The sequence below is a fragment of the Excalfactoria chinensis genome, chromosome Z, assembly GCF_039878825.1.
Source record: "Excalfactoria chinensis isolate bCotChi1 chromosome Z, bCotChi1.hap2, whole genome shotgun sequence".
Classification (NCBI taxonomy): domain Eukaryota; kingdom Metazoa; phylum Chordata; class Aves; order Galliformes; family Phasianidae; genus Excalfactoria; species Excalfactoria chinensis.
Window position 1 is genome coordinate 40,128,092 of NC_092857.1, and position 23,629 is coordinate 40,151,720.

Here is a 23,629-nt window from a genome sequence, read left to right on the forward strand (position 1 = left end):
AGGGAAGGAAGGAGGGAAGGAAGGAAGGAAGGAAGGAAGGAAGGAAGGAAGGAAGGAAGGAAGGAAGGAAGGAAGGAAGGAAGGAAGGAAGGAAGGAAGGAAGGAAGGAAGGAAGGAAGGAAGGAAGGAAGGAAGGAAGGAAGGAAGGAAGGAAGGAAGGAAGGAAGGAAGGAAGGAAGGAAGGAAGGAAGGAAGGAAGGAAGGAAGGAAGGAAGGAAGGAAGGAGGGAAGGAAGGGAGAAAGGGAGGAAGGGGGGAAGGGAGGAAGGGAGGAAGGGAGGAAGGGAGGGAGGGAGGGAAAGGATGGGAAGAAAACTACAAAAAAAGACAGGGCAAGGGCAAGTACCCAGCAAACATCTGTGTCTCAGTGTTCATGTGCTGGCCGATCTGTCTTATTGTCTGGCTTTTTTGGCTTTCATCAGAGCCTTACATTTCCTACCTGTTACCACAAGGGGTGCCCAGAACTCATTATGAGTGTGCAGACTCTGTAAGCAAGATGTGCAGTGTAGCCTGGCAGTTTAGTCCTGAGTGATGCTGTGAAACTGGAGGAGATATTTTTACTGCTGCTTTTCTGGAATTGCTCCTGTGGTGGTGGAGGAGGGTGGATTAGATGTGGAGTTGCGTATGCATGTGTGAGGAGACACGGAGAGCATTTCACTGAGGTGTCTGGCCACTGAGAAGCACTGCAAGAAGAGAGATGATACAGAAGGAGGCAGTGAGAAAAGGCAGCAATGGGATTGAAATACGAAGCAGCTTTTTCCTAATATACTGTGTGCCTCAGTAAATAGGAACATGGATTCTGTAACTGAAATCTTCTTGAAGCTGCTGTTTTTCATGTCTGTTCAGAACAGGAGCATGGTACTGACAGGGAATACATGTAAGTATTGTATATGATTTCTAACTCATTTCAGAGTGTTTTGATTTTCAAAATATTTTATGTGCATTAGAGTAAATATTATTCTGTGGATTAATGTTTACTGCTTTGAGATCATACCTGCAAGTTGCTAGACTGAAAATGTTGTAAAATCTCCCTACATATTTTTTATTATGAGCCTATATACAGGGTATTGTTTATAAAGCTTACATTCTGAAAGCATTTTTCTGAGGAATTTGTGTTCAAGCCCATTTGCTCTTTTGTTTTCTGTTTATAATTGCAACATTTTCCAAGGTATTATTCCTTACATGGAAATTATTGGCAGATCTCCATTGTATACTGCATTGGCTCAGTTTTTAGCAGTTAATAATTTTGAAAGCTTATATCTGCATCTCCTAAATTCAGCTGGCATTCAAAAAACAGTGATTGACATTATTGTGTAGTTCAACAGCTGTACAAATATAAGCACTCTACGATGTAATTCTGATATGTATCCTAAAAATATCTGGTTGTAGTCTTGAATTAGGTTAGTTATCTTTAAATTAAAAGGAAAAAGAGTTTATGGATGAACTAATTTTGAGGGGTTTTCCGCATTCAGTTTTATTCTGAGCTAGCCTGATTAAACTAGTCTGATTAAGCTAGTTTGATTAAGTTTTAACAAGCTGAAGGATTTCATTTTTCATACATGTGATAAAACAGTTGCCTAAATACCAATGCTCAGAACCCGAATTGAGCTTTTTTTTTGCCCCTTTCTGTTAAGGCACTTGACCATGCATGTTGGGGATGGAGTGGGCTGAAGTAATGCTTGTATGGGAGGAAAGTGAATGCTGAAGGAAGGAGGAATATACAATCCAGATGCTGGAAGGGTACAGAACCTTGGAAATATTTGAGCAATAGCAGGGAGTTCTGAAGCTCTTTGTGGGTCTATAGACCAGGGTTTTGGATGGTTTGTAAACTAAGCATGTTCCCATAAGCCAGACGTTCACATTGCAGCACAAAATTGATCTTGTGCTGTTATTCAGTAATGATATCTAATTTGCTACTCAAGTGCATAGAGTAGCCCTAAACATGAATACTAATTTCCTGCTGTTAAATAACCTGCAGTCCATCCACAGCTTTAATTCTCTTTCTCATTCTGCATTTTACAGTTTATGAATACATCCATTTTCACAAGGCCATGATAACTGAATTGCACATTAATAGCATTTGGCACTATACACAAAACTAAATCAGTTGCTCACAAGCAGGCATATTAAAACTGTTACAAAAAAAGACTTGCAGCGCAGAGGAAAGCAATAATGCACCAGAGGTCACTCTTACAATTTAGGAAGCAAGGTTTGAGGAATGGAATTAAGCTTCTTTGTAATACAATATTATGAAACATAAATCAAGTAAGAGATAATTTTACTACAAATATAGTTCCCAAAACCAAGTCAAATTCAAATATGGTATCAAATGAGTGATTTCAATGAACAGACCTCACATACTAATATTTATATACGTATGGTATATTTATTTATTTCACCTACTGTGTAAAAGCTCTTACCTGAACAGGGAAAGTAAGAACTCTATCCATGCTCCAGGCAAGCAAATTGATTGTGGGAATATGAAATTAAATTAAGATGGAGTGAACGTTCACATGTGAACAAAGGATAGCTTGGCCAATCTAGTGTATATTTCTCATTTTCAATATCTAATCTTAAAAACCAAAAACAAAAACAACAAAGCACACACACACAAAAAAACCCACTCAACTACAACAACAAAAACATCGAAACCCCCACAACGTTTTAAATACGTATACACAAATGTATGTGTGTTTTGTTTTGGAAGCAGAAATTTCAGTTTGGGGTGAGAATTTTATAAGTGGTAGTTTTCATACCAGATGTCAAGCTGTGAATTTAGTGCATCAGGTTACATGGAATGACCTCGAGAGAAGTAATTACTAATTACAGCAGATACGTGCAGCAGCCATTACATACCTCTCTGAAATTTATTTATTCAAGTTGAAATTCTTGAGAAGTTGACTGGAAGTTGAAACCCTTTTCAGTAGGACATTCTACTATTGACATTAGCATACTAAAATACGTTTACAAAAACATATAAAGTTCAGTTTCTTTTCATTAAATTTGATTGACAGCAGGCTACCAGTAATCAAAACTAATGGCATGATAATTTAATTTTTCCTCTAAACTACACTTTCTTTCTTCCTTTAATTATATGGTTTCTTTTTGATAATAGATCCTGAATACTTCAGCTGTCTATGCCTTTCTTCAGAATCAGCTGACATTAAGAGAAAACTGAAATAAACACCTTAACACTTAACCTTGAAGTGTCAGTACTGATGCTACTAGGTCAAATAATCAAATAATGATGTAGATAATTTAGAACATAAAAGTTTGTGTGCTTTTTATTTTTATTTTTATTTTTTGCATCTGAGAAGTAATTCTGACTTTCACTACCTAAACTCTAATCTTTTAAAAGTTCTGTAGTAATGTTTCTTCTTAATTGTTTCCAGTGCTTTCTTACTCTTACTTACAGAAATTACAGTCCCAGAGCACTGTTTGTTGTTGTTTTCATTTCTTAATGTACTTGCAAATGCTTTCTACGACAGTGATGAATATATCATAGAATCATAGAATCATTAGAGTTGGAAGGGAAACCTGAGGGCCATCTGGTTTAATCTCCTGCAGTGAACAGGTATACCACAGGTAGATCAAGTTGCCTGGGGCCTCATCCCGCCTTTAAATTCTCCAAGGATGGGGCATCAACCACAAAACTAGGTAACCTGTTCCTGTGCCCCACCACTCTTACTATAAAAGATTTTTTCCTTATACCTAACCTAAGTCTACCTTCTCTGAGTTTGAAGCCTTTTTCCCTGGCTCATGTTCAGCTTTCCATCCACCACTGCCCCTTGCCCCCTCCCCCCACATTTTCCTCAAGGCTGCTCTCAATCCTTTCATCCTCCAGCTTGTATTAGTAGTAGATGTTGCCTAGATCAGGTGCAATACCTTGCACTTGGATTTGCTAAACCTTATGAGGTTCCCCTGGGACCACTGCTCAAGACTGCCTTTGTCCCTGTAAATGACATTCTGTCCCTCCGATATGTGAAACATACATCACAGCGTGGTGTCTTAACCAAACTTGCTGAGGATGCATTCAACTCCACTGTTGATATCAATGAATCATAGAATCACAGAGATATGTATTGTAACAGTATTCTCCTGCAGAAGCTCGCAGACGGTGACTTGGATGGGTACACTCTTGGCTGAGTAAGGAGCTGGCTGGAGGACCAAGCTTCGAGACTGGTGGTGAATGGAGTTAAATCCAGCTGGTGACCAGTCATGAGTGGTGTTCCCCAGGGGTCAGTTCTGGGGCCTGTCCTCTTCACTGGAAGAAAGACATTGAGGCCCTGCTATGTGTTCAGAGGAGGGCAACAAAGCTGGTGAGGGGTCTGGAGCACAGGCCATATGAGAAGAGGCTGAAGGAGCTGGGAATGTTCAGCCTGGAGAAGAGGTGGCTCAGGGGAGACCTTATTGCTGTCTATAACTACCTGAAGGGAGGTTGATGTGAGCTGGGGGTCAGCCTATTCTCTCGTGTCATTAGTAATAGAACTAGAGGGAATGGTTTCAAGCTACAGCAGGGGAGATTCAGGCTGGACATTAGGAAGTATTACTTCTCAGAAAGGGTGGTCAGGCACTGGAATGGACTGCCCAGGGAGGTGGTGGAGTCACCAACTCTGGGGGTGTTCAAGGAAAGATTGGATGTTGTGTTGAGGGGCATGGTTTAGTGGGAGCTATTGGTAATAGGTGAATGGTTGGACTGGACGATCTTGTAGGTCTTTTCCAACCCTGGTGATTCTATGATTCTATGAATCTATGGTAAGACTTTCACCATTCAATTTCTGCTCCATTTAGAGGGAAAGATAAAACTGCTCAAGATCATGAGACTGTCCCTTCTTTCACTGCTCATCACTACGGTGTGTGATTACTAGTCATCTAGCCTTCAGCATTAGAATAAGACTTTCATTTTTTGGATACTCTCTTTTATTGATTTATTACCTTCAATTTCAATTATTTTGTATTACATTGTGTTATCTTGCATTCCACAGTCATATTTAGGAAATTAGTTTTCTCCCTTAGCTCACTACCACTGTTTTGTTATCCTGCCCATCCTCTTACCTTTTTCCTTTTTCCCTTCCTGTCTTGGGGGTCATGGGTCATTGAGTCCCTCTACCGCATTAGTCTCAAAACTGGGCCAAGCCAACATAAAACTATTGATGACCATGTAGTAGCTCACTGCTCACTTGAGTTTCACTGAGCAGACCTCCACACTGAAGCCTGTGGAGAATTCTGTGTTGTGTCAGGTGTAAATATTCAAAAGGAAGTTGCAGCTCACAGAGTGCCCATGCAGAAGCAGGCTCCTGGCCAGAACTACACCCATGGAAAAGGCCAATGCTAGAGCAGCTCTTAAGTAATAGCAGCCTAGAGCAGCCAAAGCTGGATCAGTTCCTGCAGGACTGCACCTTATGGAAAGGATCTTACACTGGAGCAAGGAACAGAATGAGGAGGAAGGAACAGCAGAGACAAAGTACAATAGGCTGACTGCAGTTGCTGTTCCTCTGTGCCCCTCGGAAAGAGGGAGGTGGAAAAGTTGAAGAGTGAACTTGAGCCTTGGAAGATCAGGGTAGAAGGGGTGGAGATTTAAATATTTTTAGTTTTTGCTTGTTTCTTTCTTACTGTCCTACTCTACTCCATTTATCACTGGTAATCAAATCAAATTTATCTTCCAAAAAACTAGTTTGTTTTGCCCATTACAGTGACCAGTGAGAGATCTCCATCTCTCCCATATCGCAATTTATGAGTTTATTTCATCACATTTTTTCATCTGTTCTGCTAAGGAGAAAGAGTGAAAGAGCAGTGTGGTGAGCACCTAGTAGCCACCCAAGAATAACCCACCACAACCCTCTTCCCCTTAGGAGGCCTACTTGAGAAATTCTGTGAAACAATTGTTTCTTTCTGAAATTAAATACATAGGCAATAATATTCTGCAAAAATATTCTACAAGTAAAATAAGATTCACAGTAGTCCATAGGTTTGGGAACAGTAATCTGACCCCCTGTTTACCATTGACTTCCATGACTTTTTACAGCAAATTTTTCAATAAAACGTTAACCTAGACTTGAAGACAGCTTGCAACAGAGAACTTATCACAGCCTTTTGTTAGTTGTCACATGGTTACTTTTACTTAAAAAAAGTCATTTGTTTCTAGTCTGTTACTGTGTGTATTCACATTTTATCCTTTTGTTTTCCACTGATTTGCTGCAATGAAAAGTCTTTCCTAGATCATGATTCTTCACTGATAAACGTTGAGAAAGAAATGGACTTGTCCACTATTCAATGAAGTTTAATGTGCATACTTTCTATTCACTCTATTGTTTTTCTTCAAAATGTTCCCCGGTTTATCTCTATCCCCTTTACCTTTTAACACTGAAAGTGGTATACTCTTTCAAGTAAGATTAGCAGAAACATTAGGTAAGTATGATTTCTCTGATCTATTCTTGTGTACTTTCTGTTTATTTATTGAACAATTCTGACAGTAGAATTTGCACTAGGAATAAGTGTTTGTTGTTCCAAGACTTTCTTAAAATCAGCATTAACACTTGGAGACCAACTCTGGAGGGCTTCCTTTTGGGTATTAATGTGACTGCTGGAGTTTGTGGCTAGAATGAAGAACAAAACTAGTATTTAAACCTTCAAGAGCAGTATTTATTTTTTTATTTTTTTTAATGGAAATCTTGGGAAGAATGCCTTTTGTTGCTCTGATTTTAAAATATGACTGACTTAAGTGGCAATCAACTGCACAAAGCTGGACATAATTCATAATACTGTTAAAAATCAAGAAGTTAACATAATTTCTCCTATTTGCATATGTAAGAGTTTAGGATGATTTACATTCTCACATTTGAGACTAAATTCTCAAAGTCACAAGTTTTTTCAGATGAAAAAGTATAGTTTTATTGGACAAAAAAGTACGTAGATCTAGATTCCTACAGTATATGCACTTACATAGTTTCTATATAAACTACTGTATTATTAAATAGAAAGTAACATAACTTCTTTTAAATCTTTTAAACACTTTCTTACACAGCTTAGAAACTTCCCATCAGTGTCCACAAAATCCTGTATTTTGAAACTAATAGTAGAATAACTTTATAATCAGCTTCAAAGATTGTACTTGTTCACACTGTTTAGTCCTTAAAATATTATTACCTACAATTCTACATTATAAGACTGTTTTGCACAGAAATTTCAGCCACATCAGTACGTGAATATGTGAACAGGGAAAAATCAACAACATGCTTGAAAAACCAGCAGAATATCTACAGGATTTATTTGGAAAGTAAATGCAAATAACTGTGTATCTGTTTGTGTTTTAAATATTGCAAACAATCAGATGAATAATTTGGTCTTCGAGTACAACAGATCATATCCATCTCCTACATTAATCTTTCTCTTTTATGTAATTAGATTGTTTTCTACCCTTAATTATGTTTCACTGTTTCAACTACAATGTACAGTGTCTTTATCCTCAGGGCAACTACACTCACATACACTTTCATTAGGACAAGTTAGGGCTTTTTATAGTGGATGTGAAAATACATGTGTGGATTTAGAAGGATGAAACAGCACCTTACGATGGCTCTCCCACTTTTTTCTTTATCTGTAGTTTCTAGGAGCAACAGCGGTAACAAATAAAAGAAATTCAGGAAGGTTTTGAAGTGCTTCAGGCAGTCTAGTTGTTCATTTGAATAAAAATAGAATTATTCTGTTATCCCCAAGTGATTTAGAGAATTTTGATCTTCAGATCTGAAGACTAAATAATACTTTTGTAGTGTAGGAAGGAGCAGAATCTGTGAAAAGAGGAAAAAATATATATATCTCAAACTTCAGCTATATAATCAAGCATAAGTAAATAGAGACCTTAACTAGAAACTGCTAAGTCTAGTTTTGATTCAGAAATATTCTACAAATGACATTTGTGAAGTTTTCATGTGAAGAAATTCACTTGATCTATATTAAACAGCAGTTACTGCTTTTCCAGTCTGCTTTTCAGAAGCTGGCATTGGCATAATTTATATCACAAGAGCTCAGAATCCATGTGTGAATCTCAAATTAAATAGCATCAGTAAAAAAGAATGGAGGTAAGTTTAGTCCAGAAAGGCAGGAATGTCTTGCTAAGCTGTTTTGGTCCAAAGATGTACAGAAGTCATCCATGCTGAAAAAGATATCTTCAGACAAATTCCATTTCTTTATGTTTCTATTTTACCAAGTAAAAGTTTTACCAAGTTTTACCTGTAGATTTTCTTCTTTGCCCTTTACCTCCTTGGTTAGGTTTAATTCTAGCTGGGTTTTAGTTTTTCTAATCTGGTCCCTGGATGCTAAGACAATTTCTCTGTAGTCCTCCCCGGTAATCCACTCCCCATAGACTTTTTGCACTCAAGTATGTGACGAAATAAGAAGGAATGAAGAGATCTCATAGTATTCATTTCAGAAAGAAATAACGGTATGCATACTATCTCAAAGAGATTCAGACAGCCTCTACATGTATTTTGGATCTCAGAAAATATTGCCTTTATTTCTTAAAATGCTTCACTAAACATCACTCAAGAAACTGATAGTTATTTCACAGTAGCAATATAAAATAATAAGTAAACTTTCAGGAACTGTGTAATTTAAAAAAATATATATGTATGGGTTTATTACATTCATGTTACACTGGTTATGTAAATAATACTTTTATACAAGTACACAAAGAATGGTCTAAAGGAAAAGCATATTTAGATAGAGTTATACATTTTACAGTTCTTCCCCTGAAGCAGAAGAACTTTGCCAAAACTCGAGATCACTGTTGCTAATCCCAAGATATGTAACTAAATCTGGAGAATAAGAACAATCACTGCATATGCTAGCACTGAAATAAGGTTAATGTGAAGGTACAAACAGATCATTAAGTTTCTACACATTTGTTCAATTCCAAGTGACCTGAATGTTTAAAAAAACACTTTCGAAATTTTCACGTTTAGTCTTATTTAATACCACAATTGTCAATTGCTGTCTAAGAGTGTATTGCTTGTACTCTTAAAAAATAATGTTCTGAAATAATATTCCAAGATAGGAGTATGTTACCATAATTGACCACATACCTCTTTCCTTTAAGTCTTCAATATAGGCTTTCATAAACTCTTTCTCAAATTGCTCTCGTTCACGTTCAGTTTCTATAATTTCTTCAGTGTCTTCACATACAATAGTTTCAACTGGGCTGTCCTTGAGACTTATAAATCTAAAGAGAGAAATTAAAGCAAGAATATAAACACAAGTTTCCAAGCATCACTGGGCAATATGAATATAATTTTAGAACCCCGTTTAAATGGGGAAACACAAGGAATATTTACTCAATTTATTTTTTTAAAAAAGAGAATTACTTTCTAAAGATAAATTATTCCAACTAACCACACTGCTTGTTAATATCTCATTAACTGCTGTGTCTCCAGCTGAATATCACCTGCAGAAATGCAGATTCACTGCAAATTCAGACAAAATGACCTTCAGTTTTATGTTGAGTTTAGCAACAAAATTCAGTTTAATAGGAAAAGGTGCATAAACTAATACATTTACATGACACTATTTAACCTTCTAACTAGCTGTGTTTCATTTCCAAAAGCATACTTTCTATCCATCTTTTACTTACTTTAAACCTGTGGTAGATTCACAAACAGCTGTGGGTATCTCAACCAGATCATCACCACTGACGACTAGCAAACTGAGTTTTGACATGTTAACCAAAGCTCGTGGAAGATAAGTTAACTTGTTTTTCTGTAGGAGAAGTGTCTGCAGTTGATCTAATCTATAAAATTGTAAAGACAAAGATAACATATATTTATTTCAGACAGAATCATCTATCTAAAATGGTAGTAGAAATTCAATCTTGTGTTTTTTAAAAAAAAGTCAAAAAAAAAAAAAATCCTCTCACATCATCTATGGCTTCTGAAAAATTACTTGTAACACATTTTTCCCAAACATTGTCTTCAACTATAGTGTAAATTTATATCAATGGTTCAACAGTACTGATAATAAGAGCGTGTCTCTGATGAGCACTCAAGAAAAACATTACAAAATTACTGCACTTCCATACAGAAGTGTCAACAGAATGTGATAGAAATTCTTACCTTAAATATCCAAAAATAAATGAAAAATATGGGTCACTAGCTCACACCTTTGCCTATACGCTGGTTTCTATGAATTAGATATGTCTGTGCTAGGCAGTATATTCCCAACTACTGTTTTAACTAGTAATTAGTACTGTGGGGAGCAAAAGAAAGACCAGCTCCTGATCATGTCGTTCTCACATGTTGCCCTGCTGAAATCAATTTTATATCAGTGTTTTGTGGAAAAACACGTTAGAGTTCTTTTGCTTCTGGGTTTTCCAAATAGAACAGTAACTTATAGCTCTGCACTTATTTCTCAGAGTAAATAGAAGATTAAAAGAACAGAAAACTGATGAAGTAAATTTGTTTCATGCAACCAGAAGGGTTCGTTCTCAAAATACAGTTGTTGGCTAATGCTGATTAGGCCTGTGTGGTTTGTCTGTATTCAAGGAAGGTATTAAGTAAAAGTTCAGTATACTGCGAACTCATCTTTTTAAATCACAGATGGCATGTTAATTTTTTGCAAACTTGACAATGCAGGCATTGAAATCAAGACACTGAATGAGAAAATATGTTTACACTAAAGGGGTAAAGAATCCTGAAATTCTCTAGTCTTCAGAACTTGTCTCAATTGCCTGATCCTAAGAGCTCTAAAAATTCAGAAACCAAAGTCAGATAATAAAAAACTGTTTTGTGATGTCTAGGTGTGATGATTTAGTATTGAGGTTTGCAATTCAGCTCTAAATGGTAAAGAAAATGAATGTTTTAGATATACATATACATAGATGTTGGAAGTTTTAAAGCAAAAGAACTGATAAATCAAATTTGTATCTCTCAACAAAATAAAAATATTGTCTCACAAACTCTTTTGTATTAATCAGAATCTCTGCTCATATTACTGGGAGCAGTGAGGAAGCAGTTTTACATTCTTGTAGATAGAGTATTTGACTGTATTTTAATTACTAGTACACACTGACACTTCAGCCATTCTGTCAGAGAAATCTGATTATGTAATATCCCAGCAAAGTCTTTTTACCCAGCTATATAGTTTCTGTGGATGAGAAAGATGCATGATTTTTCTATGAAGTCTTTTCTTCCTCATGAATTTATGTTGCCTAATGAGTAAATAATTCTCTTTCCTTTCCTCTTCTTTCCTCTCTTTCCTTCCCCTTCCCTCCCTTCCTTTCTTTTCTTATAAGCAATCAGAATGGCATTTTAAAAAAAACTACTTCAGTGAAGCAAGCATGTATACTGGATAGGAACATCTGAATAGGAAAGGAAAACTTTCAGTGTCTAAAAAAGACAACATTTTTGTGCTTTCATGACAGAAGTTCAGCAACTTTCAGTAAATTTAATACAGTTTAGCTCTTCTTTCCTTTCATGCAGCGTACCTTTCTAGATCAATCCAGAGAAAAACTATTAACAACTCCCTATGGTAAGTCTCATTTGGAGGTACTGCGATACACACATGACCTATGAACTTCCCAAAGAACATTGTGTGGATATGATTGCAAATTATCATAACTATGGCAGAAAATGCAATTTATTAACTGAAGAGTAGAGGAACTGACTGTGCAATCTAACAGTGAGCCAGGAAATGTAGTTTCTGTTCTCTGACCCAGTCCACAAATAACATCAGCAAAGCAAAAGTGTAGAACTATCTAAAGCAGTGTGAATTTTTCATGTGACTTTTATTAATAGTGTGTCCTCTGAAAGTTTGTTACTTTCTAGATTTTCTTTGTAGTTCACAAGCCTGTCCATGAATGAGAACATAAACTACCTGTCTATGTCTTCTGGGAGATCTCTCAGGTTGTTGCTGCTAATGTCCAACCACTGCAAATTAGACATCCGGAGTACACAAATTGGAATAGAATGGAACTTGTTTGCTGACACATCCACAACTGTGACTTGCTTCAGGTTACTTAGCTAGAAAGAAGTTTTGCTTTATTTTAGTTAAATTTTGCAAATACATGAAAACATTCCAGTCTTCAAACATCTTTTTTTTCCTCAACGCACTTAGAAAAAAATCTGAATTTCACTCAATCTTCTAACAGTCTTTAATTTTAGTCACCAAAAAAATAAAATAAAATAAAATAAAAATTAAGGAATATCTACCACAGAATTTGTTCATCCTATTTTTAACATCATTTTATTGAATGAAATTTCCATTTTGAAGTATACATGTAATTTCAGTCATCAACAAGAACCAAAAAATGCCTTGAATCCTACCTAGACAACATGTGAACTAAGTTCCAAAATGAGAAATTGCAGTGTTGACAACTAACAGATGCAAGGTTACTATTCTGGAAACCAGAGATTTTACAATTCCCATTAAATATATATATACGTATTTCCCTTTTTTATGCACAAAGAACATATTGCAAGGGACACTTACAGAATGAAAATTCCAATTAAAGCTAAGTGAAAATTCTGTCCAATACTTTCCAAAGAACTTCCAGATTCCAAACTAGATACATAAGAACATGTACTAGAGATTTTAACGGATATTCCTGTAAGGAATTACATATTCATTTCAGATATAAATTATTAGCATAATGAAGGTTAACTACAAGTTTACAGTATAATTTTTAAAGAAATAACAGTTTTAAGTAAATCTTTCCATGTTCTGAATCAGCTACTCACAGTATCAACCCTGTAGCTAGGTAACGTGAATCATGTCAGTACTGTAATCCAGATGTCAATGCAGAAGAGAGTGCAGCAGAAAGTATTAGTCTTTGTCCAAAGAGCTGTTTTGAGAACATGTGCAAAGTGTTTGACACTGTCTTGCATGAAATCCTGGTTGCCAAATTGGAAAAAGATGGATTTGGTGGATGGACCACTCACTAGATAAGGAACTGGCTGGATGATTGCACTCAGAGATTTGTGGCCAATGGCTCAATGTCCAAGTGCAGACAGGTAATGAGTGGTGTTCTTCAGGGATCAACAGTGATACCAGTGTTATTTAATATCTTTGTAGGTGACATGGACAGTGGGATTGAGTGCACCCTCAGCAAGTTTGCAGATGACACCAAGTTGAGTGATACAGTTGACACACAGTCAGAGGGGCTTGGACATGCTTGAGAAGTGGGCCCATGTCAACCTTATACAGCACACAGTAGTGCTTGAAGGAACAGTATTCAAATGATGACATGTTAATTATGATTCAAACATACAAAAAGATTATTTTGCCGTGACAATAAGCTGTAGGTTGATGACATTCTTATGATCTTTTTAAAAGTTTGTTATTTTGAGATTACTCTGAAATCACTGTTTTCAAAGGGGGCAAAGGAAAAAATTCCCCAGAGAGAAGGAAATTTTGTTTTATTTTAAATGAAAATAGATATTATAAACAAATATGACTACATTTTAAATTATTATTATTATTTAAATTATATCAATTATAAAATATTGATTGCCCTCTTTATATTACCTTGATAAAATATAAACAGTTCATCTGAATTGAAATAAATAGTAGTTCATTTGAAAACTTAATAACAGTAGAAAAGAACCAAGTAACTACACAGTATTTACAGATGCAAAATAAATAACAAGAAAAATGATGGGAAAAAAAAAAAATCAAGTGAATCTTTGATGCAATACTTCTAATCTGCTATACTACCAACATTTGACAATTGCTTTCGGCAAAATCTTTTCACCTTCTGTATACTGGCAATAGCAAAAGCTTAGAGATGCAGCCTGATAAACTTGTCCGCAGGACTTTTACAGAATTTCAGCCAGAAATCAGTCTGTCTCTTCCTGTAAATAGGAAATTAATATGAAGAGGAAAAAATATGTAACATTCTGTCTTTGGTAATAACAGACAGAAGTTTTGTCTCCAGTGATAGCAGGAATTAATCTCTCTCTCTCTCTTTTTTTTATTTTTTTTTTTTTTTAAGTCACAACAGAGACAAGTCTGTTTTGCACTCCAACATATCTGGTCTGGAATTTGATCTCATCTAGTTGAGCAAACCATTGCCAGGTGTCTGTCATCAAAATTATTTTTCTTTTAATGCTATGGATTGTACATGTGCATGACCCCAGTAGTACACAGATCCACCACTGCATTGTCAACAATTGGACATGGCAATTCAGAGCTTTGTGACATGCCAAGATTGTGGCAAAATTTCTTTCTCTTCTCTCTTCTCCTTTCACACAGTATTTTTAGATACATGTTCATATTTTTTTCTGCATACCTACTCTCAAACACTAACAAACCAAACAGGAAATGTTTCGAATTCAGCTCTTCCCAAAGGATTATTGTCTTTCCATATTGAAAAAATATTTCCCCCTGTCACAGACATAGATTGATCCAGATAACACCATATATATAAATATAAATATATTTGATGGGATAGCTGCATGGCAGCTATTGCAGACAATTCAGGAGATCCCTGGAGTCTGTTGAGGATAAATTCCTGGTCCAGGTATTAGATGGACTGACCTGAGGTGAAGCCTCACTGGACCCGGTGCTCACTAATGCGGAGGAGATCATTAGAGGGGTTAAGAATGGAGGCAGCCTGGGTTGCAGTGATTGTGCCCTCATGGAATTTGTGAGGAATGGCTGGAAAAAGTAGAGTCAAGACCATGAACTTCCACCTGCTCAAGGAACTGATGGGTGGGATCTCCTGGGAAAGTGTCCTTGAGGGCATAGGAACAGAACAGAGCTGGCAGCTCTTTAGGGTCACCCTTCTGAGAGCACAAGAGCTCTCCATCCCCCAGTGAAAGAAACTGAGCAGAGAAGGTGAGCGACTGGCATGGCTGAGCAAGGACCTTCAGTTTAAACTGAGGGAAAAGAGAGAAAAGTACATGATGTGAAAGCAGGATTGTGTAGCCTGGGAAGAATACAGGGCATTGTCCGCATGTGTAGAAATAAGATTAGGAAAGCTGAGGCACAGATAAACTTGAACTTGGCAAGGGATGTGAAAAATAACAAGGAGGGGTTCTACAGGTATATAAGCAGAAGAAGACAGATCAAGGAGAGTTTTCTCCCTCTGATAAATGAGGACAGAGAACTAGCTTCCTCAGACAGGGAAAAAGCTGAGGTGTTCAGTAAGTGCATTGCCTTCATCTTCACTGGTGGTCTGGATCCTCCCCATGTCTGCCAGGACCCTGAAACTCTAGGCCAGGCTGGATGTGGCTCTGGGCAGACTGGTCTAGTGGCTGGTGACCCTGCCCCTGACAGGGGGGTTGAAAGTACATGATGCTAAGGAAAAGCTCATCAACACCATGGCATGGAGGTATACATGGATCAGATCTCTTATGAAACGAGCTGTTATTATTAGCTGCTGACTTGCTCTAACAAGTGGAGCATTTTGAAGTGATGCTACATTAACCAGAAGACTTCAGAAGCCCTCTGTCCAGAACAGGATCAACTGATCCAGCGTCTGACAGCATAATCCTGTCTCCTAACATAGAAACATTCCCCCCTTTAACCTCTTGTCTATTAAAACATTTATAAGAGCAGCACTAAGGTCTCCATTAATCTTCTCTGACACCTAACACCTTTGCACCTGCTCTTTTGGACTTCACACCCCTCCTGCTAATGTTTGATGTTATGTTTTTTATAAGCACCATAAAGCAGCTGTTGCTGAGGATGGATTGACGGAACTTTGGCCAGCCATGACAGGAAGCCCCTCACCATGAACATTAAGCAAATTTGAAAAGAACACCAGCACTGAGCAAAGAAAGACAAGACAAAAATCTCTCTAACAAATTCATCCAAGTCAAGCAACTGTTTAATGAAGCTCCACTCACTCACTTTTTTTATAGTTGCATATGCTATCATTGTTGAAAGATTCAAGAAAGAGATAACTGAAATTGTATTTTTCAAAAGGCATAACCTTGCAATTTCCCTGTACTTCAAGGGTCAGATTATATGGCACTGACATGGAAACACAAGCATATGTAAATAAATTTGCTCTTTCTTTGACAAAGTATTCATATACTGTGTCAGTTTGCCTCATTCCCCCACTTTTCAAAACCCAAACCTCTCAAAGTATGCAGAAAGAATATCAGATCAGGTGCATGTGCTCAAGTGTGGCAGTGAGCACTTAGCAAAGCAGAATAATTTCATAAACACTTTTAAAATTGATTTTGAATATGCCAACATCTATATGAAACATTTTCAGCTCGTTTGCTGGTGGGATGGAGTGATTTGCCTGCCCTGTGTCTGACAAGATGTACCACAACAGATAGCATTTCCCTGTCTTCCCTCTCTTCTCATTGAAGTTCTTCCAGCTCGCATCTGTCAATACACTTGTCTGATGTAGCACTGCTAACAAAAATCTACAGTATGGAAGAAGATAATATCAGCACAAAGCAATTATTGTGCTGTGTGCATAAGATATTAATTCTGTGATTTAGTAAATAAATATAAAGCAATAGTTTTTGAAAGCAGTACACCTCAAAATGATGCCAGAATAGTTTTTTGAAAAATGTATAGTAGAAATTATATGGAATTTATAATACTGTCTTTTTTTTTTTTTTTTTTTTTTTTAATAGAAAAACAAATTATGTGAATAATATGTATAAAAACAACAGTACGGAATTCTATTCATCAGTATAATACCAGTATCTTCATAATTCTTAAGTTCAGTTATACATACACAAATGGTACAAGACATTTAAAAACAGGCCTATCCATCCTGCTTTCTCTGTAGCTTCAGAGCATGGCACCCCATATGATCCAACTATGCTACCATAAAACTGGCTAACATAGAGGAAGAGCATGCCACACGTGACCATCTTAGCTAGCAAAAAATGTTTGCCTCCACAGAGGAATTTTATAAATTCAGTAGCATCTCAGGGAAGACTGAATCTAAACCTCATAGCGCATCTTCCTCCTTCAAATCTGGTTACTAAGGTCTTGACATAACTTCTAGTAACTGGCTGCATAAAAGTAATTGCTATATAGGTTTGTGGGTATTTACATTTTATTTCAATTCACTTTTTTATCCAAAGCCAGTGACTGTCAATTTTAATTTACAAATGTTGCCAAAACAGACTGAATTCACTTTCAGGTTAATAAACCTATTCTATAAAAGGACTTATTTTTCAACTACATAGGTACTCCAAAAGTAATACCAAGTAATACCTCCTGTATTGAATCTATTTGACATAGAATTAATGCCCACAGGATTTCAGTAGTCAAAGCATCTTGGCATAAAACATCTGCATTCAAAAATTCAATTGTTAGACTAAAAAGACAAGAAGCATATGTAGGATACGTACTGTAAGTTTCCTTAAAACTATAGGTTACCTGAAAAGTAATACAAGTTAAAGCTGCTTAGTGTATTCTCTTTCTTGAGCTTTCCCACTTTGTACAACTTCTTAACATAAATTACCAGACACAACAGACTTCATAACAGACAGCATAAATTTATAAGTAGATACAGCAGTTATATTAGGAAATTACTATCGTCACTTCAAAACTGTTATTTGGTTTCATTATATAGTTTTGTGTCATGGACATATGTTCTCCTCCTCCCATTTCTGGGTAGTAACTATACTTATATTTTATGTGATCCATCTCACTGTGATTTCTTTACCTAAAATTCATTTTCTAAGAAACAAACAATAAAACATATAGATTAAATCTTCACATCTTCTCTATTTTTGTGTCTGTCCTAAGGAAAATTGATAGCAAAGTAACAGGGAGACTGATTACAGAAGGTGTAATTCCTTCTTACAGTTCCAGTGATCTCATTAGCCTTTATGAGCCTATCAAAAACTCTTGACTAAATAACAGACACGTGGTCAAACTCTGTGAATCCATTATTGTATATGTTATTGGTTTGTCTCTAGCCATTATTTTATGTACAAAACCAAGGTAAAATTAAACAGATCATTTCTGTTAAGTTGAATTTCCTTTAATTTCTTTCAAGTAAGTTTTAAACTAAGGAATATTTTTGCACTTTTCATGCATTTCTTTAACCTTCTCAGAAGTTTTTAAGAATTTGAAAGTCAAATAAAAACCGAACTTCCTAAAAGATGATAAGCAGTAAACAATTTTAGTAATTCTCTACCTTATTTTATGCATCAGATACCAATTTTACTCTTTTTATCCTAAAGTTTTAAACGGATTTCATCAATATGCTAGAGCAGAGCTCTCACGTACTTGCTACTTTACATTCTCCAATTCTCACTGTTTACCTCATCTGGGAGAATGGTGACCAATTAACATGAGCATTTCACTAGAATCTAGATCTGAGCAAAATTTTCATTAGATAATTGAATCTGTGTAATATGGGGTCATAAACACTTTTTCTTGATCTCTGTGGCAAGATGTTGGCATGGAGACTGCTGTGGAGCTTCCCTCTTTGAAGACAGGATTTTAATGAAGGACAGTGTCATGTCATGGTTTTACAGTTTTTTTATTATCAGTATTCCACATCATAACATCATGTAGTGTACTGGGAGTTAATGCTCCAGTTCTGTGTACCTGTCCCAGAAGAGGTGAACTACAACCCCAAGAGGACTGTTCACTGTTCTGTTACCATTTCTGCTCAAAGGGAAAAGACAAAAGCTGTACACATATCAGGAGATACTCCTCTTTTCTGCTTGGCTTCAGCATTAGAGTAAGACCTTCAGTTTCCAGACACTCATTTTATTTGATGTATTAGCTTCAACTCCAATTATATTGTATTATAGTGTGTTTTCTTGCATTCTGATATCTTATTTAGTTAACTTTGTTTCTCCTCAGATCATTGCCACTGTTTTGTTTTTAGGCCCATCTCTCCATAATTCTTTCCCCCCCCCCCCTTTTTTTTTTCCCCTTTTTCCATTTCCCGAGGTGTGTGTCCAGGGGTCCCCCCACCTCACTAGACACAGAACTGGGTTGAAGCAGCCAGTAAACCACTGACAGACAGAAAATGTCAACAAGGCAGAGGATGGGGGAACAAAAAAAGGGAAAGAGCAAAGAGAACACCAAAGTCTGAGCAGGAGCAGATGCTCCAGTTTGAAGCAGATTTCCTTAGTGCATCTCACAGGAGACCCACTATCATGGGTTAACTGAGTAGATGGGTATTCCTGAAGGAACTGCAGTTGAGCCCATGCTGGAGCAAAGGAAAAACGTAAGGAGGAGATATGAGCAGAAGTTGCTGTGTATCGATTGCAACTTCCCCCCATCATTTTGTACTACTCGGGATAGAGGGAAGAGTCTGGAGTGAAGAAGTGAAACTGAGCTCTGGAGAGGGTTAAAAAAGCTGTAGGGTATTTTGATCTCTTTCTTTCTCAGTACCCATATCTATTTTAGTTGCCAACAAATTAAAATAATAGTCTCCAAGCATGGTCTGTCTTGACCATGACAGTAATTGGCAAGCAGTTACTCTGTTTCTATTTTATCTCATGAGCCTTCTCATCCTATTTCCTCCCAGTGGTATACTAAGGAGGAAGGAATGATCAGTTGGGTGTATATTTGGCTACTAGCCAAGGTTAACTACCATTACACTCAACAGCATGTGTATTTCCTTTTTAGATATATGCTAATTCAATATTTTAATTCATAAACCTTCCAGTGGCTACCACCTCTTGCCCATTTGCAAATCAAGCATCAAATACCTATTACATTAGCAAGGATACCAATACAATTGCTCTGAATAACATCAGGTGTATCTAGTACATCAAAGGTCAACCCTGCAGCTTTTAAAATCATTTGACAAAATTATTCCTTTGACTGTATATTAAGCTTCCAAAGCTGAAATGTTGACTCTTGGAAACTAATTTTATAAACTAAATCAGTGGAGTTTATGTAGCTTGCCTGCCAGGTCACTTCAAGTGTTTTAACTGTCATCCACCAGAAAACAAACAAACAAACAAACAAATGAAAGAAATCTAGTAGCTAATGAGTTTTTAGACCATAATGACATGATACTGCTTCTAGTTTTTGCTATTTTATAAACAGCCATTTGCACTTACATGTGCAGTTTCATAAACAAAGAAATGGGCAAGCCTTTATGCTATAAGGCCGAAAGAACTAGGAAAATTTTAAAAAATCAGTGACAGACTGCTCTGATCCATGAGACTGAGTATACTCACTGTTCCTAGATGCTTAGACTTTACAACTCCACATGTTCAGTATCTATTTTCTATTTATATTTACTGTCTACTTATGCTAAACTGAAGGAAAGGAAGATGAAGAAAAAAAGAGACCTGCAACTGCACTGTTTGTGTTGCTGCTAGCATTTCTAGACAATTGTCCATTTGTCACATGAAGTCTCCATATCTTCCACATCATTTTTGAATAGTTCTTTGCCAAATGAACTGCCTTACAGCAAAAAGCCAGATAGAAAAGTTCATTATTTTTTGCATTTCCTTGAAACAGAACATAAGCATGGCCTAAGCACACCTCACGTAAGTTTAATTAATTTCACTAATGCCTGGAAATAACTTACAACAAATGTTCAGAGAAAAAAAAGTAGAAATCTACTAACAAGAGCCTGACATTTCTCCCTGATGTTCTTCTCAGTTGTCATCCAGAAATCAGGAGTCTGACAGTCTGAGAAATACTGAGTATGTCTGAAACTGTGCTCAAGTATCAGCTAATGGTTTTATTTCTCAGTGAACAAGACTCCTAACAGCCAGGGCAGAGAACATGTATTCATCCAACACAAGAAAATGCTGGTGCATGCCTGGGAGTTGTTTTCTCAGTCTTCATTCTATATTCATACCATACCTCATACCTCATACCTCATACCATACCTCACACACAGTATCCATTTTGGACAGAAATTTATATTCATAGCAACATTCAGTATTTTTAATATATTTCTCCATATTCTTTTTAAAGAAAACAGACATTGGGAACAAATGAAGGTTAGAGAGTGAATTTGACTGTCAAGGCACACTTCGCTAAATAACTATTTGCAGCTTTCTCCTTATCACTACTGGCAAAATTTCCTTTGGAATCTTGTCCTCCTTCATATATCAAAATAAATATGAGTAAAATTAGTCACTGGAAGACCAAAACAAAGAAACTTCATCCTGTTTACCTGACACTAAGGCATCTTTGGTGATATTACTACTATAATTTTATCATGAAAAACTAGAATGAACGTGATTTAATCTGACCATATTCTATATAAGAAAGGTAGAGAAAACAGTTTGTTGTCTTACTTCAAATGGAAGGTCGCTTATTTCCATGTTTCCAGACAAATCCAGTTTTTCAAGATTCTCACAGTCACCCAGTTCCGGAGGGACAGACTTCAAATTATTAAAACTCACATTGAGCACTTTGAGATTTTTTAAGTGGCCTGTTAGAGAAAGATAATTAAAATCAGCAAGGAGGGGAAAAAAAGAAAAGAAGAAAATAAAAACAAAAGGCTTATTCAGTGTAACATATAAAAAACTCTTCAGTGTGGTGATGAGTGAAAAATGAATAAAATGACTAAATATCATCTGTAGTGGTCACTAACACTGGAGGAGCAGGAAGTAAAAGAGTTTTGAGATATTCATAGAGTTCTGTTAATCATAATGACTTTAGTTAGGATTTGTAAGCAGTAACAACTTGTTAGGACTTTGTTCCTATGAGGGAAAAGGTACCTACAGACCTCAGCGAAAACTAGAGATTTTGGTATCCACCTCAGGAAATTTGTCTGATGACTGAAAAGCATTTTATTACTTGTTTGAGAACTTCTTGATTGGGAAAAGCTTCTCCTACCTAAGTCACCATATTAACAGTTGTCTCCTATGTACAGCCTTGTGTATTTTTTATTATAAAAGATAAAGGATGTATTTGTTTTGTTATTTGTTTTATTGCAATCTCTCAGTATTTGTCACCTTTTTTTTTTTTTTAATGACTTTTTTTTTTAATGGCTTTTTTTTTTTTTTTTTTTTTTTTTAGGCTTCATTTAGCCACATTGCATTCCATGTTTCTTCTGTTACAGCATTAGACAAGCTTCAGCAAAAACAGGTTTGAGAGCATTATTAAAATGCAGAATACAATATAATGCAAAAATGCAAATTATATTGTGACATAGGGAAGAAAGTAAGAAATCTGAAAATATCAAATAGCTGATGCATTACAAAGTGATCCTTAAACACACATATAATGAAGGCAAGAGAATGTTCTATGGATAGATACCTTGCTGGATAATACATGGATGATACTACATGGATGATATTCCCTTCTAACCAACAACGAAATGTAACAACCACAATAGAAAGCACAAGCAAGAAATTTAAATGTGATTCAGCAAATGTAAATAAGGAGAGAACAGCATCTTTTTTCAACAGGTTCTCAAAGAAGACTCTATATTAGCAAACCAGGTAGCACAAGAAGCGAAAATTTTTATAGTCTTCTATTTATAATCAAATTTTAAAGAAAAATAAACTAGACTTTCTTGAGATTTGTTTAACAATGTAGAGAATCTCCCTGCAATACATCTCAAGTATTCAAAACACTGTCATATTAGCCTTATCCTTAAGGCACTATGCTTAATTATACTCCCTTCAGAGCAAGATCTATATGGTGCTGCTCAGCTATTGAAATGCATGGAAATGGCTGGAAGCCATTACTGGATGCTAGATGGTGCTTGCAAACAAACAGAAAAAAAATGCATAGAATAGAAGGTCTCAGTATATTTTTCTCTGAAGTTTTTTCGGCAGAGGCATGTAATTTGATGATCAACACTAGCAGCCTCAAATCACTCAGGCATGCAGTATTCTGCACAGATCACATAATTCTTCCTCTTGGAAACATTATCTTCGAAGGGTAAATTTAGATGGATTTTATATTTAAATCTAAATTTAGATTAGTATCCATCTGAATTTTCTTGTGAATTTGCCAGGCTGAATATGGTCAGAACGGCTTGGAACAGATAAAAGTATAGAAGTTCCCACACAGCTTTCTCTCAGTTCTAGTTCTGACAGAAATAGAAACTGAGGTGGTATTTCAAAACTCAGCTCTGTCCTTTTAAGAAGGTAGCTTTGTCATTTTACTCTGCTGTAAAATCTTGTTTTAGCTAAAACAGAAAAAACATTTTCCGTAGGATTACAACAGGCATTTTTTTGGTAGTACAATACCATCTTACAAGGGTCTGTACAGGTGATGAGAGAGTAACAGAAGCAATTCAAGGATATAAATGATTGATCCTCCTTTTTTCCAGCTTATTAAGCACATCAAAGGAATGAAACATTAACCTACCTATGATGAATCCTTGCTAAGTTTAGTAGCATGATGTAAACATATGAAAGTTCTACATAAGTGCTTCATCTGTCTTTAAAAGTCAGACCAGTTATCCTCAGGGTATTCTATCCCTTGACCAGATGGGGAGCAGCATAAGCCACCCACGATCCAGGAGAAAACAGAAACCTACTCCATCTGGGCTGCCACAAATCTGCGGGCATGGTTGGGATCCACCCAAGGGTGTTGAAGGAGATAGCAGAAGTGATACCCAAGCCACTTTCCAGCATCTTTCAGTGTTCCTGGTCAACTGGAGATGTCCCAGAGGACTGGAGATGCCAAAAGTGACTCCCATCTAAAAGAAGGGTGGTAAGGAAATCAAAGTAACTATAAGCTTGTTGACATGGCCTCAGTGATGAAGCAGACTA

The 23,629-nt window shown here is 36.4% G+C and overlaps 2 protein-coding genes across 2 annotated transcripts in view; one reads left to right on the forward strand and one right to left on the reverse strand.

The window, feature by feature from the left end:
* The first annotated feature begins 355 nt into the window (after positions 1-355).
* Positions 356-23,629, forward strand: part of LOC140264124 (cryptic protein) — a 92,573-nt gene continuing 69,299 nt past the window's right edge. The window contains exon 1 of the mRNA XM_072359629.1: positions 356-876. The gene's annotated coding sequence lies outside the window, so the exon portion shown is untranslated. The remainder of the gene's footprint in view (positions 877-23,629) is intronic.
* Positions 7,718-23,629, reverse strand: part of LRRC2 (leucine rich repeat containing 2) — a 46,912-nt gene continuing 31,000 nt past the window's right edge. The window contains exons 5-9 of the mRNA XM_072359628.1: positions 21,194-21,330; positions 11,862-12,007; positions 9,625-9,780; positions 9,080-9,216; positions 7,718-7,786 (exon numbers count right to left, since the gene is read on the reverse strand). Coding sequence (XP_072215729.1) covers positions 7,737-7,786; positions 9,080-9,216; positions 9,625-9,780; positions 11,862-12,007; positions 21,194-21,330 — 626 coding nt within the window. The 3' untranslated portion in view covers positions 7,718-7,736. The remainder of the gene's footprint in view (positions 7,787-9,079; positions 9,217-9,624; positions 9,781-11,861; positions 12,008-21,193; positions 21,331-23,629) is intronic.